At 32.5% G+C, this 15,954-nt stretch overlaps 1 protein-coding gene across 1 annotated transcript in view; it reads right to left on the bottom strand.

Annotated features, from left to right (window-relative positions):
- The window catches only part of TkR99D (Tachykinin-like receptor at 99D), a 544,278-nt gene extending 529,053 nt beyond the window's left edge, over positions 1-15,225 (bottom strand). The window contains exons 1-2 of the mRNA XM_085955182.1: positions 14,940-15,225; positions 5,466-5,640 (exon numbers count right to left, since the gene is read on the bottom strand). Coding sequence (XP_085811308.1) covers positions 5,466-5,640; positions 14,940-15,225 — 461 coding nt within the window. The remainder of the gene's footprint in view (positions 1-5,465; positions 5,641-14,939) is intronic.
- Positions 15,226-15,954: the final 729 nt, after the last annotated feature.

Here is a 15,954-nt window from a genome sequence, read left to right as displayed (position 1 = left end):
TTTAAGAAACTAAATGTACATTATTACATTATGTAAGATGCAATTTCAAGATATTGTTATTTTTTTTATTGTTTATTCTTTATGAAATGACTTGTTATTAGAAAAAAAATACTTTAATATAGTTAGTCAGGTATCTTTTCTTATAGAAGATAATATTTAATTTAACATAATATATATATTACACAGTGGCAAAGACTCCATACTAGGCGATTATTTAAAGCCTACCTTCTTAAGAAAAATATTTTTTATTTCCATATTGACGTATTTATATAAATCACAAATAATAATATGTAGCTGCAGATCAATAAGCGATCGAATATCTATTGTTAATAAAAATATCAAATTACTTTGCGGTAATATATTTCCAGCGAATCCATTTCCAGTAAACAATTCAGCTAGACTAGCAAGTCGATTGGCGAAATTAGAGACGGTGTATTATTACATCATATCACAGCACATTATACCATTACGGTGTATTAGCTGAATAATTATTTTTCATAGTATTTTCTTACAACTGTAATAACAAATAATATTTCATTTCGCTACTCAATTTAAAACGCTGACTCTAGATTTAGTTTAATATGATTATCTAACAGAATTTAATGTTAATGTACTACCTTTTATTGTATAAATAACGAAGAACAATTTATCTCAATGTCACTCGAATCAGAGTACTTAGCTAGTAACTATCATGTATAATATACTATTGTACCGATACGCTGCTAATAAATCTCACCCTGCTACATCGTAGACTCTCGACTATCATCATCCTCAACCTACACATCGAACACCACACTAGAGTGACTCAACAAATATATTCAATATGCCCAAAGACATCTTATCGTATAATAGTCATAATTTTACGATATTTTCCCATATTTCAATAAGCACCATCTATGGCATCTCTCGAAAGTAAATAAAACACCGCGTTTTGCTTCACATATTTTATAAGATTATTTTGCGTGAATCGTCGGGTTTTTCAATATGAACTTTTTTTCTCATAATTTCAAAATATCTGACGTCCCGCATACAAATCTACAAGTTGTTTCGTTAGCGCTTATATCACTAGAGCACATTTATTCAAAATAATTAATAAGAAGACAATTTAAAAAATAATATCAATGGGATTCAATCACATAAATATTGTATTGATTGTTGTTAAAAATATAAAATAATTTATCTCGTGATTTTTATTTATCTATTAGTTCTCTCATTAGACAATTTATATATCTGATATTGTACCTACCTAAGTCTGTGTTTTAAATATAGAAGTATTTCAAAATGTCTAGTTTTACGGATTAAATTATAAATTGTTATGGAACATAATATTATATACACAACAACGGATATTTTCATAGATGATAAGTAATATATTTTGAGCGTATGTTACGTTTATAAATGTTTAGGAAAATACATAAATAATTCAAACCAATTGGTTATTTTTATAAACTAATTATAACAAACCTTATAAACAAAAGTAAGCTTTTGAAATTTCATAGATTTAGCGTAGGTACATATTTATCAGTAATATTGCGTTATCTTCTTATTTCCCGTAAATACATCTGATAAACATGGTTACTCCCACAGTCTACCTTTTTCAAAAAGTCATCCTTCGCCACTGATATTACATAATATAAAGCTGGGCTGGAGTGCTTTTAGCCGCCTGAATAATGTCTTCAAATATATGACCTTCCACTGTGCCTAAAGCGCAAAGTGTTCAACCAGTGTATGCTTCCCGTAATCACATTTATGCATGTGACATATGGACCCTAAGTAAAATCGAAGTCCAGAAACTTAGAGTAGCGCAGCGTGGTATGGAAAGGTGCATGCTAAGCATAACGCGAAACGACAAAAAGAGGAATGATTGGATAATAAAACAGACAAGGGTTTGCGATCTAATAGAGTTCGCTAGAAACCTCAAATGAAAATTAACTGGACACATAGCTCGAATAAGGGTCAATCGCTGGACAAATCTAGTCATCCAGTGGTACCCATGAGGTACAACATATCCGTAAGGTAGACTTAGAGGCCATTGGATCGATGAAATGATTAAGTTCTGCGGAGGTACGTGGCAACAAAACGCACAGTATCGAGATAAGTGGAATCGGCTTATAGAGGCCTTCATCCAGTAGTGGATAGATTCAGGCTCACGATGATGATGGAAAATCTTAGAAAAAACTTAAACCAAGTGGGACTTAACCTCAACTTTCCAAATGAGTTCTTCTTTACCTCGAGGCCTCGGTTCGCATACGAAATTAAGTCTAAGATTAATTATCGGCAGCTTTAAGCAGTGAGCTTTGTAATTGAATCGATGTAGGTAATGAAATATTAATTGTTATACAACATTTGAGAATGTCAAATTATTGTTATTGAAATACATCAGAAAACCTAATTGTTAGAAAAATTTCAAGAAAACAGTTAGATCAAGTAGAGTTAACTTTTACAACTAACATTTTTTATTGTCCATTAAGTCACAAATTTATCAATGATTCAAGCGAATTAATCCTAACAACCACTTGACTAACAACCAACAATGCTGGTTGTCCAAATTCGAAAGAAAATAAAATACATTACGGGGCGCGGGTTTACACGTCATTCCCGAAGCGCCGTTCACGGCCGAATGGAGTCTCTCGCGGCCGCGCTACTTTTGTGACTTTATTTTTCGTTACGCCTGTGCGATTTTTTGTAACGAATCTGACCGGTAGGTCAAGAGAAAAGCATGTATACATGCTAAAAATATATAATTTAAATACTATATATACATACCAATCATACATTACAAGTGTGACACACTTCAATATTTTTATGTTTTGTTGTAAAGACAAACTACAATGACGGAACTGATTGTCAGCAATTTCCTCAATCATAACCTAGGTAAACAGTATATTTTATGATTTATTTAATTGCCACTGGTAATGTATTGAGCAAGGACGATCCATAACTCGGCACCACTCATCTCGAGTCCGTCACTCAACTCACTACTCCACTCGAGTCCGTCACTCAAGACAGTGACCTGCTTAACAGTTGGTTAGTAGTCGTCGTTACCAGATCGCGGCTTGGTCTGATCACGAGCTCACCGTAATCACTCTACACCGGTAATCTTATTCCGACCATTCTAACTCTCTGTGTTAATGCATCAAGATGATAAACATCCACATCTAACTACATTATTGCTGTCTTCATCACCGCATCACCCTCTCTCCTCTCGATCCCCAAAAATATATAAAAATAATAACTCATGAAAAAAATCCGTTGAAATAATTGACACGACAGGCACCAAACTAGAAGACTCCAACCTTCGCACTGGATTAGCCAGTTCCTCACCGGCCATGGCAACTTCGCCGCCAGACTCTACGAGTTTAGCTTGATAGTAGATAAGCCGGGTTGTACCTGCGGGCATGACCACCAAGATGTTGAAAACATCCTCTGGGATTGCCCGCTTATGGAACTCAAACGAACGGAGCTGTTTGCCAGGGTCCGTCCTCACACGGGCCCAATTTGTCATGGAGATCTGATAGCAACCGAGGCCAACTTTGCGGTATTCGAGAAATTTGCAGCGTCGTACGGGAAGCGGGATAGTCTTGACTCTTCTGTAGACCATTTTAATTCGCAGAGCCAGTCCAAAAAAAAAAAGAAAAAAAATCTTAACTTTATTCTTTAAGCACTACGGTGCATGGTTGCAGCATCAGTCCCGTGCGGCTCCGTTTCGGGACGGAATGAGCACTTAAAATTATTTCTTTCAGACACGTTTAAAGCGTCATAGAAAGCGGCCGTGCATATCCACGACTGTGCATATATGACGGGTGGTGGTGGAAACTTTCACGTAGTTGACACGAGTAGAATTTGGATTTATTTAATATTTCCCGATGCGGTTGAGTAATAAGAAACTTCCACTCTTCAATCCCATGTTATTTAAGTATTGAATAATAAAAAAATATATAATGAAGGTTAACATAAAATATATTTGTATTTGTTATTTTTGATAGTTGAAACTGATACTATAAAGGGCTATAACAAATTTAGTTAGTAACATAATTAACCTTACGTGGATTAATTTATTATGTAAAACTACTCCTCTGATATTGTAATAATGTTATAATCTCACAGTATGGTGAGGTTTTGTTACTTAACTATTTCAGTTACAGTATAATAATGTATGAAATATTTAAATACGTATATTATTTTCCGATAAAAGTTCTTGTTTTTACGACAAGGAATTAAGGGGGAACATGCTCAGCGTAGGTCAAAATGGAACTTTTATTGCATTTTCAAACCATGATCCTCGACATTCCTTAAATGTTGTAGATAATCTATATATATATAATTTTGAAGCCTTGTTATCCTTTATATTTATTTTAAACATTTGATGACTGCAAAAAGTATTTTTATTACATAAAATTGTGTTCTTTTAAACCTCTCGCTCTAATGTTTTAGAATAGTCATATTTCGGTACATGAATGTGCAGCGGTGTTAAAATTTTTTACATTTATTAATTTTTAAACGCATTTATAAAACCATTAGTATAATTTATGACGAGATTATTTTTGTAAAATATTTACGATAACAATTATATTGATAATCTCTGCGATCCCAAATTTGACAAGAATTAGGCATTTTATTATTCAAAAAATGGGCAAGATTAACACATTTGAAGATAATTCTAAATATACTAATTATAAGCTACATTTATGACCATTCAAGTGTAATAAACATCTTATGAATAATGATTGCTTTATAATAATTATTGACCTAAGTATAAGGTAGTGTTTTTTTTGAAATACGCAATTTCTTTTGTTATTCCCCAGTGGTTAGGCTACAACATACGGCCGTATCCATAAATTGACAAACTAAAATTGAAGTAGGGAGTAAGATCATGTTAACGCGCGTGTTTGAACATGTACTTAATCAAATGTTTAAAATAAATATAAAGAATAACGAGGCTTCAAAATTATGTAAATCGATTATCTACAACGTTTACAGGATCATGGTTTGAAAATGGAATAAAAGCTCTATTTATTTTGACGTATGCTGAGCACGTCCGCCCTTAAGTATTTATTTACAAGTTTTTTCATAACTACGACGACGGATAAAGTACGATAAAATTTTCGTTAAATAAATTAACAATATTTTACATAATTATATAATAATATAATTTATATGTTATTTAGTTTTAATAAAACGTGGTAGGTAACCTTTGTATTTTATTGTCTGTTATTTCTGAATGTACATGTTTATAAATTCAGTATTATACTATGTGACATGGTTTTGTTTTTCAAACACTTGATCCATCTACTACGTTATTGCATATACCTACTATTAATAAAGTTGTTCCGTTGAAAATAATGCGTTATGCCGACTATATATTATTGAATATCAAATAATTCGGGGTGCGATGTTTTAAATATACACTGAAACGTTGGGGCGAAAGGGATAATCCCGAGAAAATAACGGTTTCTAGCACTTACCTATCGATGCTAATGGCCATTAGTGTGAAAACTGACGCCCCGATGCTGAGGACCGCCACAAATTGGCTAATTTTGCAATATAGCGTCCCAAAAGGCCAATCCGAGTTCATCATGTAGGTATAGTTGAAGGTGACATTCAGCGTAGACACCATGGCGTCCGCTATTGACAGATTCACTGAAATTAAACAAAATAAACATATATAATTATACATATAATTAATTAAAAATTATTAATAAGTTCAAGGAAGCTACAACACTAAAATATCTTGGAGTAATAAGTGACGTTGGTTAGTAATTAAAGTTATAACTTCTTTGATTTAAAATACAAAAGCCAATAGCCAATATTAGCTCAATTTAGAAAGCGCTTCAGAGAGTATTATATGAAGCATTAGTAAAAATTTATCGTATTGAAGTATGGTACCTTTAGCATAGCGGTCTATCTACGTGGGCGCGAAAGCTGAGAGATGCAGATTCGATTCATACTTGCATTTTTCGAGTCTTACTTACACTTGGTTATAATATTATATTTTCTCATAAGTGTTTTCAAAAATGATGTATGTTAAATAACATGAGGTTCTCGAGTTATGATTTTATTAAAATTTGTATCTTTATGCGTTACAGACAGATAAGTGAAGACAAAATATATTATAATGTAATAATTACATACCCAATAATTATTTTATAAAATATTTAAAGGTTGTACAGGATTACATAATATTGTCTTGCGTTATAATTAGACTGCTTATAGAAAAAATAATAAATCAACTCACAATATTCCAGGCAATTGCCTTGTACACACAATGGGGGAAAATATGATGTTTTAATGGGAAGAAGCAAGCCGTAGCTCTGCAATAAATGTAATGTTCTGGCAGATTTATCATACATAGAGTTTGTGATCTTTCGACTTTTTATTTATCGAGATTTGAGTATTCTTGAAATCAAGAATATCTGTTTTCTCGAGAAATCGGGATAAGTTTTATGATATATCAAGAAAATTCAAATTGGAGATTTGATTTTTTTTTCTTTTCTAAAAACCTTTTTACCGGTTGATTTTTAAAATTCCGGTTGCGGTCGGCTACTTAGCTTCGTTACATTTTTTCGGTTTCTTGAGAATCTCTTCTTCAGTAAATTAATTTATCGAGAATTTTAAAGTCAATGCTAGATATTTCACTAAATTTAAGTGGCATAGATGAAAGTTATGATTTATAAATGCCGTTGAGAATATCAAGGAAATGAAAAAAGGTGCTATGGTATTGTGGAAGATAGATGTGTTTGGTAAAACCGTAATATTCTATCATATAATAATTGGAAGGAGAATTTGAACAACGGAGTTTATAGAATAATTAAAAATAATAATGGATTATAATTAAATCTTCGATTCAAAATATATTATATAGTATCTGGGTGCTTATTTATTAATTATAATAAAAAACTGAGAATTATTTTATATATTAGTAAATATTGTATTATAATATATAGTCACTGCTCTGGCGAAAAACACTAATTCGAAAAAATGACATTGAGTCAGTTATACCAAAATGTTCCTTATTTCAAACTTTACCGTCTGGAAACATTCTTAATAAATAAACAGTCATTATTTTAGAGTCATCCTTTTTTAGATCACTTAATAAACTATATATAAATACATATATAAATAATATTTATATTATTATATTAAAATATAATATTTATATAATATTAGTAAGCAATAAAATGGCAATATTATGTCTAAATTGACTTATATCATATTATTATAATATACTATATGAAACGTCCAAGTTAATTTTAGCAATAAAATGTCCACTAACAGAAGTTAATTTCGTGTTACAAACGATAGCTATTACGAACTCAATAAAACTATGCTTATTTCAAACTGTGTTTCATTTCAAGTTAAACCAACAGTACTTTAGATGAAACTGTGAATTTGGACATAAGCCCTTTACAGCAATAAAGTCATTAAATATAGGTAAGATTTGGGAAACAAAATAAGTAGGCCATTTATACGCAGTTACATAAATTAATATATTCTGGAAAAGCTGTACGTTGTTCTATCATAATATTATAAACTTCATAAAATCTAAAACAACTATTTTTTTTAAGAACAGGCAGAAAAAATATATTATTTTAAAAAATTGAGTTTGAATTTCAAAAAATTATAACAAAAAAAATCTTTATTCAAAATGAAAACGATTCCTTTTCCGGGTCTTTAACGTGGTTTATGAAATGTATAATTTGTACCTTTATAAGGACATGATTTAAAAGGTATTTATGGATAGATTTTAGAAATAATCATACGTATTACTAGTGCAAGAATCTTATAAAAAAATAATATATTTGATCGAAATGGAAATTAGTGTTATATTATAAGTCTTTTTTATTTTAGGTAGGAAGGTTATAATAATACTTAACATAATTTAAACAACTCAGTTACCATAGTAACTAAATACTTTCAAAAAGATCTTTGTGTCAGTAGCTTAATTAACACTCCCCTTACTGTAATATTACCTTAGAATATCCAGCTCATTCGGCTATTTCTAGAATCATTAATACTACGTTTATTTAACCTTTTCTATGCCTTACGATATTACTATGGCAGTATCTGACAGGCCGCAGATTTTTGACGACACACGGTGAATATAGAGTGAAGTACTTACTACAATCGCTGTAATAGCGATAATTTGTGACTAAGTATTTCATAATTATTCAAACAGATATCACTGTGTGCTTAATTTTTTGGATTATGCAAATAAATCGGCAGTAGCTAGTAAGTTTAGTTTAACGTCGGGCGAGATAACTCGCAAAATTTGTATATGCGGCCTGTTGATCACGGCCTCATAGAGCGAGATAATTCGCTGAAGGCATAGAACCGGTTAAAATGTTATTATTTTCAAAATTGATGGCATATCCACTAAATACAAATATTATAATAATTGATAAATTTCTTTTAGATTTAATTTTCCTGTAAAATAAAACTATAAATGCCCATTGCAAACAGAGAGTAGTATTTTATTACGAACAAAGGAAAGATTTAAAAGTTTAACCAACAAAAAGAGATACTCAATTGTGAGAAAGAACTAAGAGTATAAGGGTTGAGATCAAGATTTGTCTTGATCAATACAAGACGCATGTTGCTTGTAATAATGGGTAAATAAGTTTAAATGCCTTTTTGATCATCTTATGGACAAAACAAATAGAAAATAATGATGTTGAAACGTTATTAGACTTATCTATGTTTCCAAAATAGACATTTACATTTTAACTTACTGTAATGTTGTTAATATTGTATGGTAACCCAAGGTGACATCACGGGAACGGACGGAATTTATTAGCATCGTAAAGGAAAGGTTAAAACGATCAAGTATGTCCACATATCCCGCCTTGATGGTAACTATATTATATTGCAATAGATTTAGCCATGTGTTTACATTTATATATTATATATCACAAAATGATCGTTTAGTTCCGTTATCAGTTCGTTATCAGTTCGTTATTCAGTTTAGTTATAATAATTATTATCTCGATCTCGATAACAAATTTTGAGTAACAAATCTTCTTGTAAGGATTCTCCTAGATCATCATTATCAGGGGCGCGACAACCCGGTGTGGGTCCTGGCCTCCTCCAACAGCTCTCTCCACCTGTCCCTATCCAGTGTGGCCGCTTTCCAATTTGGTTCCCCCAGAATACGGCAGTCACTGGCAGCTCCATCTAACCAGCGAATCTTTGCCTCCCTCGTCTTCTACGTCCTATTGGATTGCTGAACATCACTCTCTTTGCCGGTTCATTGTAATTCATACGGTGCACATGACCTAGCCATCGCAGTCTCCCAATCTTAATTGATTGAACTGCGCTGCAATATTTGTACAGCCCGTAGAGCTCAGCATTATATCTTCTCCTCCAATTGGTGCCATCCCTGATCATCCCTGATTCTCGTAGATACTCACTGCAAATGAAAGATGTGTTCTCAGATTGCAATTGTTTCGATATGTATTTTAGAGTTTTTTCAATAACCCAGTCTCTCAAGTTTCAAATGAGAGCAAAAGGTTACATTTACTTTTTTATTTATTTGAATAGTGTGACATGACGTTCAACATATTTAGAAACACTGACTTAACTAAACTAGAATATTAACTAACTCCTAGTTAAAATTTACATTGTTTTTTTAATACTATCTAGGGAATTCTAGTTGATGAATGGATAATTTTAATAGCCATATAAAACATAGTCCGTACAAAATTACATTAGCATATTAATTTAATGCCCACAATATTTTCTGATAAAGCAGGTGTATTACGACTCATGTACTACACATTTGCAATGTTTCTAGTCGTAAATTGACCACTAGTCGTTAAAAACTGCAAGCAATATTGTCTAATCTAATATAACATTTTACAAGCAGGGTTACTAACTGTTCTGGAAAGCCCCTTTACAATGTACCATTAGATTATAGATAATATATTAGATTGGGGCAGGCGTAACAAACTGGACTTCAATATTGATAAGTTTTATCGTTTACTAAAGCCTCACGAGTATTATTTTTCCAGTATTCGATGCATGGCAGAGTTTTCTCGCGAATATCATCTCTAAGAGATCTTGGAATTATGTTTGGCAGTAAACTGACGTTTAGTGGTCATATAGATACCATTTGTAAAAAGGCGCTGAAGATGTTGGGCTTTGTCTTGCGTACTTCCCGGGTCTTTTAGGATGTTACGGTACTAAAAATTCTCTATAACTCCTTAGTTATAATAATATAACTCCTGATCATATTCTTGTATAAACTTTCTTTATACGCCTTTAAATGCAAATCTTATTGAAGATTATTCCATGTAGTGCCAAAAGAAGGTCAAAGTTATTGAAAACGATGTATAATTAATTGTTTTGAGTTTTTATCCACACTTTGATTCACAACATCGATATTTTCAACAGTACGTTTACGTTGTTTATAAATTTGACAATACACATCTACATAATCGTCTTAGGGTCGGACATGATCAAAAAAAAGTTGGCTTCACCATGGCAGGTTGGTTCTGCACCTCGGGATAACAAACGACTGATTATCATCATCATAATCATCAGCCTGAATCTATCCACTGCTGGATGAACGACTCTTCAAGCTGCTTCCACTTCTCTCAGTCCTGTGAATCGCATTGTCACGTACTTTCGCAAAACTTTATCATTTCATCGATCCAGCTGCCTCTAAGTCTACCTTGCAGACGTTTTGTACTTCCTGGATACCATTGGATGACTAGATTTGTCCAACGATTGTCTCTTCTTTGAGTTATGTCTCCAGCCCATCTCTATTTAAGGCTTTTAATAAACTCTATTACATCGCAAACCCTTGTCTGCTTCCTTATCCACTCATTCCTCTTTTTGTCATTTCGCGTTATGCCCAGCATGCACCTCTCCATACAATGTTGTGCTACGCTAAGTTTCTGGATCTCTCTTTTACTTAGGGTTCATGTTTCACACGCATATGTGATCACGGGAAGCACACACTGGTCGAACACTTTGCGCTTTAGGCACAGTGGAAGGTCACTTTTAAAGACATTATTCGGGCGGCCAAAAGCACTCCAGCCTAGCTTTACTCTTCGAACAATTTCATCAAATATACATCCATCTATAGACACTTGTTGTCCCAGATAGATGTAGCTTTTCAGCTGTTCGAGCTGAGTGCCATTGACGAGGATCTCTTTTTGGCCCGCAAAGCAGTTGAACATGACTTTCGTCTTTGTTACATTGATTATTGATTATACCAATTTCTAAAATAGTTATCAGTAACACATAGGTCAATGCCGCCAAGAAGTATCGTTTACCGATAGAAAATGGCACAAACAAAACGATGTTAAGTTTTTCCTGCAAATACAGTCCAAGAAAAGTATCCCGGATGTATTCTGTAAATATTTCGCAACCCTACACCATACAATATGAGATGTTATTACCGATCGTCAAAATAGCCATAAGTTTGTTATAATTACTATGATAACGCATAGTGCTTCCAGTACAATTTATAAACTGCTTTAACGACATGTCGTACAATTATTTTGAAAACATCCCGCGCTCTATAACTATGTCATGTTAGAAACTAACACTGTAGTTTATGGTAGAAACTAGAAGCTAAATAATCAAATCAACAGAACATTGTACTATAATATTATGTTGTACCTAACCTTGTAACCTTTGGTATATTAATTAATTGATTTAGAATTTACATAATAAAATTCCATTTTACAATAATATAAAGATGTTAGTTTTTTCATAGAAATCGTGTTGTAAAAATGTTAAAAGCGTATATTATAATAATATATTATACATTCAGTTATAATTTATTATATTTTATGAGTTTTTAAACGGAAATCATTGATCATTTTATTTTTATTTCCTTGACCAGTTAGTTCCATAAATTACATGTAAATTTACGTAAAACATTTCACAGTGGCACAGTTCGCTGCGAGCTTTCTTATCTCTCCAATTTAATTAGATTCAATATAAATTTTAACTCAATTTTCATAGGTGATTTTGGTAAAAGCTCAGCTAATGCTCAAACAGACAATCTTATAATATGTTGGTGTTTGTTGGTTTGAATGAGAGACATTGGTCCCAAAATGTTTAAAAAAATACAGAACATTAAAGACTTACCTAAGACAAGCTAGCAAACAAGCCCATGCCAGTACCATTCAATTTGGTTACATGTAAATTATACGTAAAACATTTCACCGTGGTACAGTTCGCCGTGAGCTTTCTTATCAGAAAGAGATGATCGTATACTATGCGGTCTCCAATTTTATTAGATTCAATATGAACATTCAATTTTCATAGCTGTTTAAGGCAAAATAAAATTCATGAATTCAAAACCTAACCTAACAAATAATCCAGTATATCGGCTATTTTCAAAATTTGTTTGCTGCTAGCCTATAAAGTTAAAGCCAACAAAAACCGTGTTTTATTTACACATGAATTTTATGCCAGTATTATACTACCCAAAGAGGTTGGACAATCTTTAAGATTTTAGAGTTTAAAAATAATAATGTTGAAGTCCGCGTGATTGCGTCATATCAATCGATTCGCCATGCGGCCTGCCGACTTAGTGAGAGAAAGAGAAGATGTCAGCCCTGCGCTTTAAGCGGAGATATAGTTTCTGTTTGTTGTATTGTAACGCAGTAGGTCCTTTGTATAATATGATACTATTTTGACAGCGATATGTTTGTATCAAAGACGTCAATAATTTTGTGGTTTTTCGTGGTATTTCATTAAAAAGTTTTAAAAGTTTTAAATACAATTAATTATGAATCTATAATGAATTAGTTGAAAAATTTTTTTAAAGTTTTTAACAAGTTACTCTCATATTTTGTTACAATTTTTACTGTAAGCTCACCCTGTGGTCAAAAGGCGAAGGGTAGAGATAGGCTACACAATCACTGCTAACCTTTTAATTACAACATTTAAATAACACATAAATAGTGCACAATCAACGTTGTCAGTTGAACGACTTTGCTTTTGATTTGAACGATTTTGTTTTCATTGAACTAAGACTACATTGTGTAGATAGTGTTTGTCGGTACTTAAAATTTAATCAAACCTTTCCTAATCCAAGCCATAATAGATAATAGTCAAAAATATTTGTTTATCCACCTATCTAAAATATAAAAATTAATATTTGTTTGTTTGTTTGTTTGTTCGTATTTTATGCGCTGCCATACCGTTCATCCGATTGCGATAAAACTTTGTCAACTTATTGCTTGCACTTGCGCAAAGAGTATAGGATATACTACTATATAAAAATGAATGTCTGTCTGTCTGTATGTATGTCTGTCTGTCTGTATGTCTGTCTGTCTGTCCCATATGCGTTCCTATACCATTTATCCGATTACAATGAAATTTGTATGCACACCCATGAAGTTTTCTGAATTAGAAAAATCATCATCTTCTTCTTTATTCCATTTTCTTTTATTCGTATGGTTCCTATACCATTCATCTGATTGCGATGAAACTTTCATCAGTTGTTGTGGTAACACCCGTTAAGGTTTCTGAATTAGTACAACCATCTTCTTCGTCTTCTTCATTCTATCTTCTTTTATTCGTATGGTTCCTATACCATTCATCCGATTGCGACGAAACTTTTGTCAGTTATTGTACGCACACTCGCAAAGGTTTCTGAATTAGTACAACCATCTTCTTCTTCTTTTTCTTCTATTCTATCTTCTTCTATTCGTATGCGTTCTTATATCATTCATCCGATTGCGATGAAATTTCGACCAGTTGTTGTGCGCATGCCCGCAAAGATTTCTGAATTAGTACAACCATCTTCTTCTTCTTCTATTCGTATGCGTTCCTATACCATTCATCCGATTGCAATGAAACTTTGGTGAGTTGTCGTGCGCATGCCCATGAAGATCTCTGAATTAGAAAATCATCTTCTTCTTCTTCTATTCGTATGTGTTCTTATACCATTCATCCGATTGCGGTGAAACTTTTGTCAGTTGTTGTACGCACACCTGCAAAGGTTTCTAAATTTGTATTATATAAAATACAAAGTTTGTTGTTTGTTTTTCCATCCAATTTTGATTTATTTTTACTACTTAATAATAACATTAATAAAGTTTGCAAATTTTCGATTTTAATTTAGTGTTCTTTTGTTTGACCTTTACTCCTATTAGAATTACTTTCATATTGCCATATTGTATTACATAGATATTTTAACATTAAAAAAATAATGACCTCTTATTATTTTATAACATAACCACGAAGCGACCCTGTGCGAAGCCGGGTACTTCAGCTAGTATATATATATATTTTAAATTATTAATAACCATGTCCTTGCTTTTTCGTACAAGGTAGTTTTTAGTAATTTTGAACAATTACAAACACCCAGAGAAAATCACATATAAATTGTGTGTACTCGCCAGGAATCGAACCCAGAACTCTCGGGGAGGCCAGCGCCTTTCGAACTGCACCACGAGAGCCGCCTTATCTATAAAATTATGCCATTAAAGGATAAATATTTTATATATATAATATAAGAATATTTTTTATCGGTTATGGTTTGATTTACGTAGGGTTTAGTGAATTTAAAAAATCTAACGAATAAAATCTGTAATGTATTCTTAATTCAACGAAATCAAATAAGTATGACAGAGAAGTGTTCACTATTTTTGTAGGATTTCCCATAGCATACCTTAATTATTTTGGTTTGATTTAGGCAGGGTTTAATTTAGTTATAAAAGCTAACCAGCGCCATTTTCAAATGGTATCCTTAGTTTAATAAAAACAAATAAGTATGATTGATAAAGTTTAGTGTGCGCTATTTATGTAGAATCTTAACAGCCTACGTCCACCCCTCGCTACGTATGGGTTTGCTATTGTAGGTACATTAGAGCCCGAGCTTGAATTGAGATATACTTGCTACACAGAAAACATACAATACTTATGAATAAAAATACGGTTTTTAGATTGCGTTATCAAAAAAATTGTCGCCTCACCCAGGAAGTAATTGGTGACAGTCCTCATCCTCTTGTGCGCGAGGACAATCCACACGACGATGAGGTTTCCGCCAGCAGCCACGAACACCATACCGACGAACAATACGCTCCACAGCAATTGCCTCCACCAAGGGAGGATGAAGCTGGGCTCGTCGGAAGTCGCGTTCCCCGCGGAGGCATTGTGGAACGAGCCCGACGGTGTCGCGGACAAATCACTGAACAAGGAAGCGAAGTCGTATAACGAGGAGTCATTGCCCAGAGTATCATTTGCACCCATCGCATCCATTTTAAATCTTTTAATTACCCGATCATATTAAAAAAATATTTTTATGTTATATTTTTTTTTTCACTAAAATTACAAAATGCAGTCATAATTGCATTCAATTATTATCTCCCTGAAAACGTAAATATTTATTTATTAATTATTTAAAAATACATATATTTTAGAACGTATTATTTTTTATCTCATATTTAAATTTAATGAAATCAATATGATTTAGTAATAAAAATTTATTAATTCGATACTGTGATGGCAGACGGTTATAACTGCAGTTTTTCACTTTTTTAGTTGTCTTCCATAATATTATGTTCCAAATTGTATATTCTTTGTTGTGGCAAAATAGTAGAGCTGCAACGTTATTGGTCACAAAGTAACGTTTACTCATTTAGTCCTAACACTGTGACTGGCGGGTTTGGAGTCGTTGGCCATTAGATATAATTAACGTGTTATTTAAATGTGGTAATTAAAAGGTTAGCGGTGATTATGTTGAAAGATATCTGCATCTGACCAAATGTGAAAAAAGTTGATATACCGAAAATAAATATAATATGTGCTTAAAATGCAAGATGACAATAAAGCTTCAATCTTCGTAAAGATTGTTGTAATAAAGGTTGTTCAAGTAAATGATAAGTAAGTGTAAAGGTTTGTGTTGGGATGCTAATTTCGCTTATTCTGATATAAAATACTTCAATATACCTATCTTATAAACTAACTAATTGTCAGACTTATTTCAAA

The sequence above is a fragment of the Rhyacophila brunnea genome, unplaced genomic scaffold (genome assembly GCF_057557595.1).
Source record: "Rhyacophila brunnea isolate RB1 unplaced genomic scaffold, BYU_Rbru_1.0 scaffold_10, whole genome shotgun sequence".
In the NCBI taxonomy this organism is placed as follows: Eukaryota; Metazoa; Arthropoda; class Insecta; order Trichoptera; family Rhyacophilidae; genus Rhyacophila; species Rhyacophila brunnea.
The sequence above is the reverse complement of the archived record's forward strand: the minus strand, read 5'-3'. Positions and strand labels throughout refer to the sequence as shown.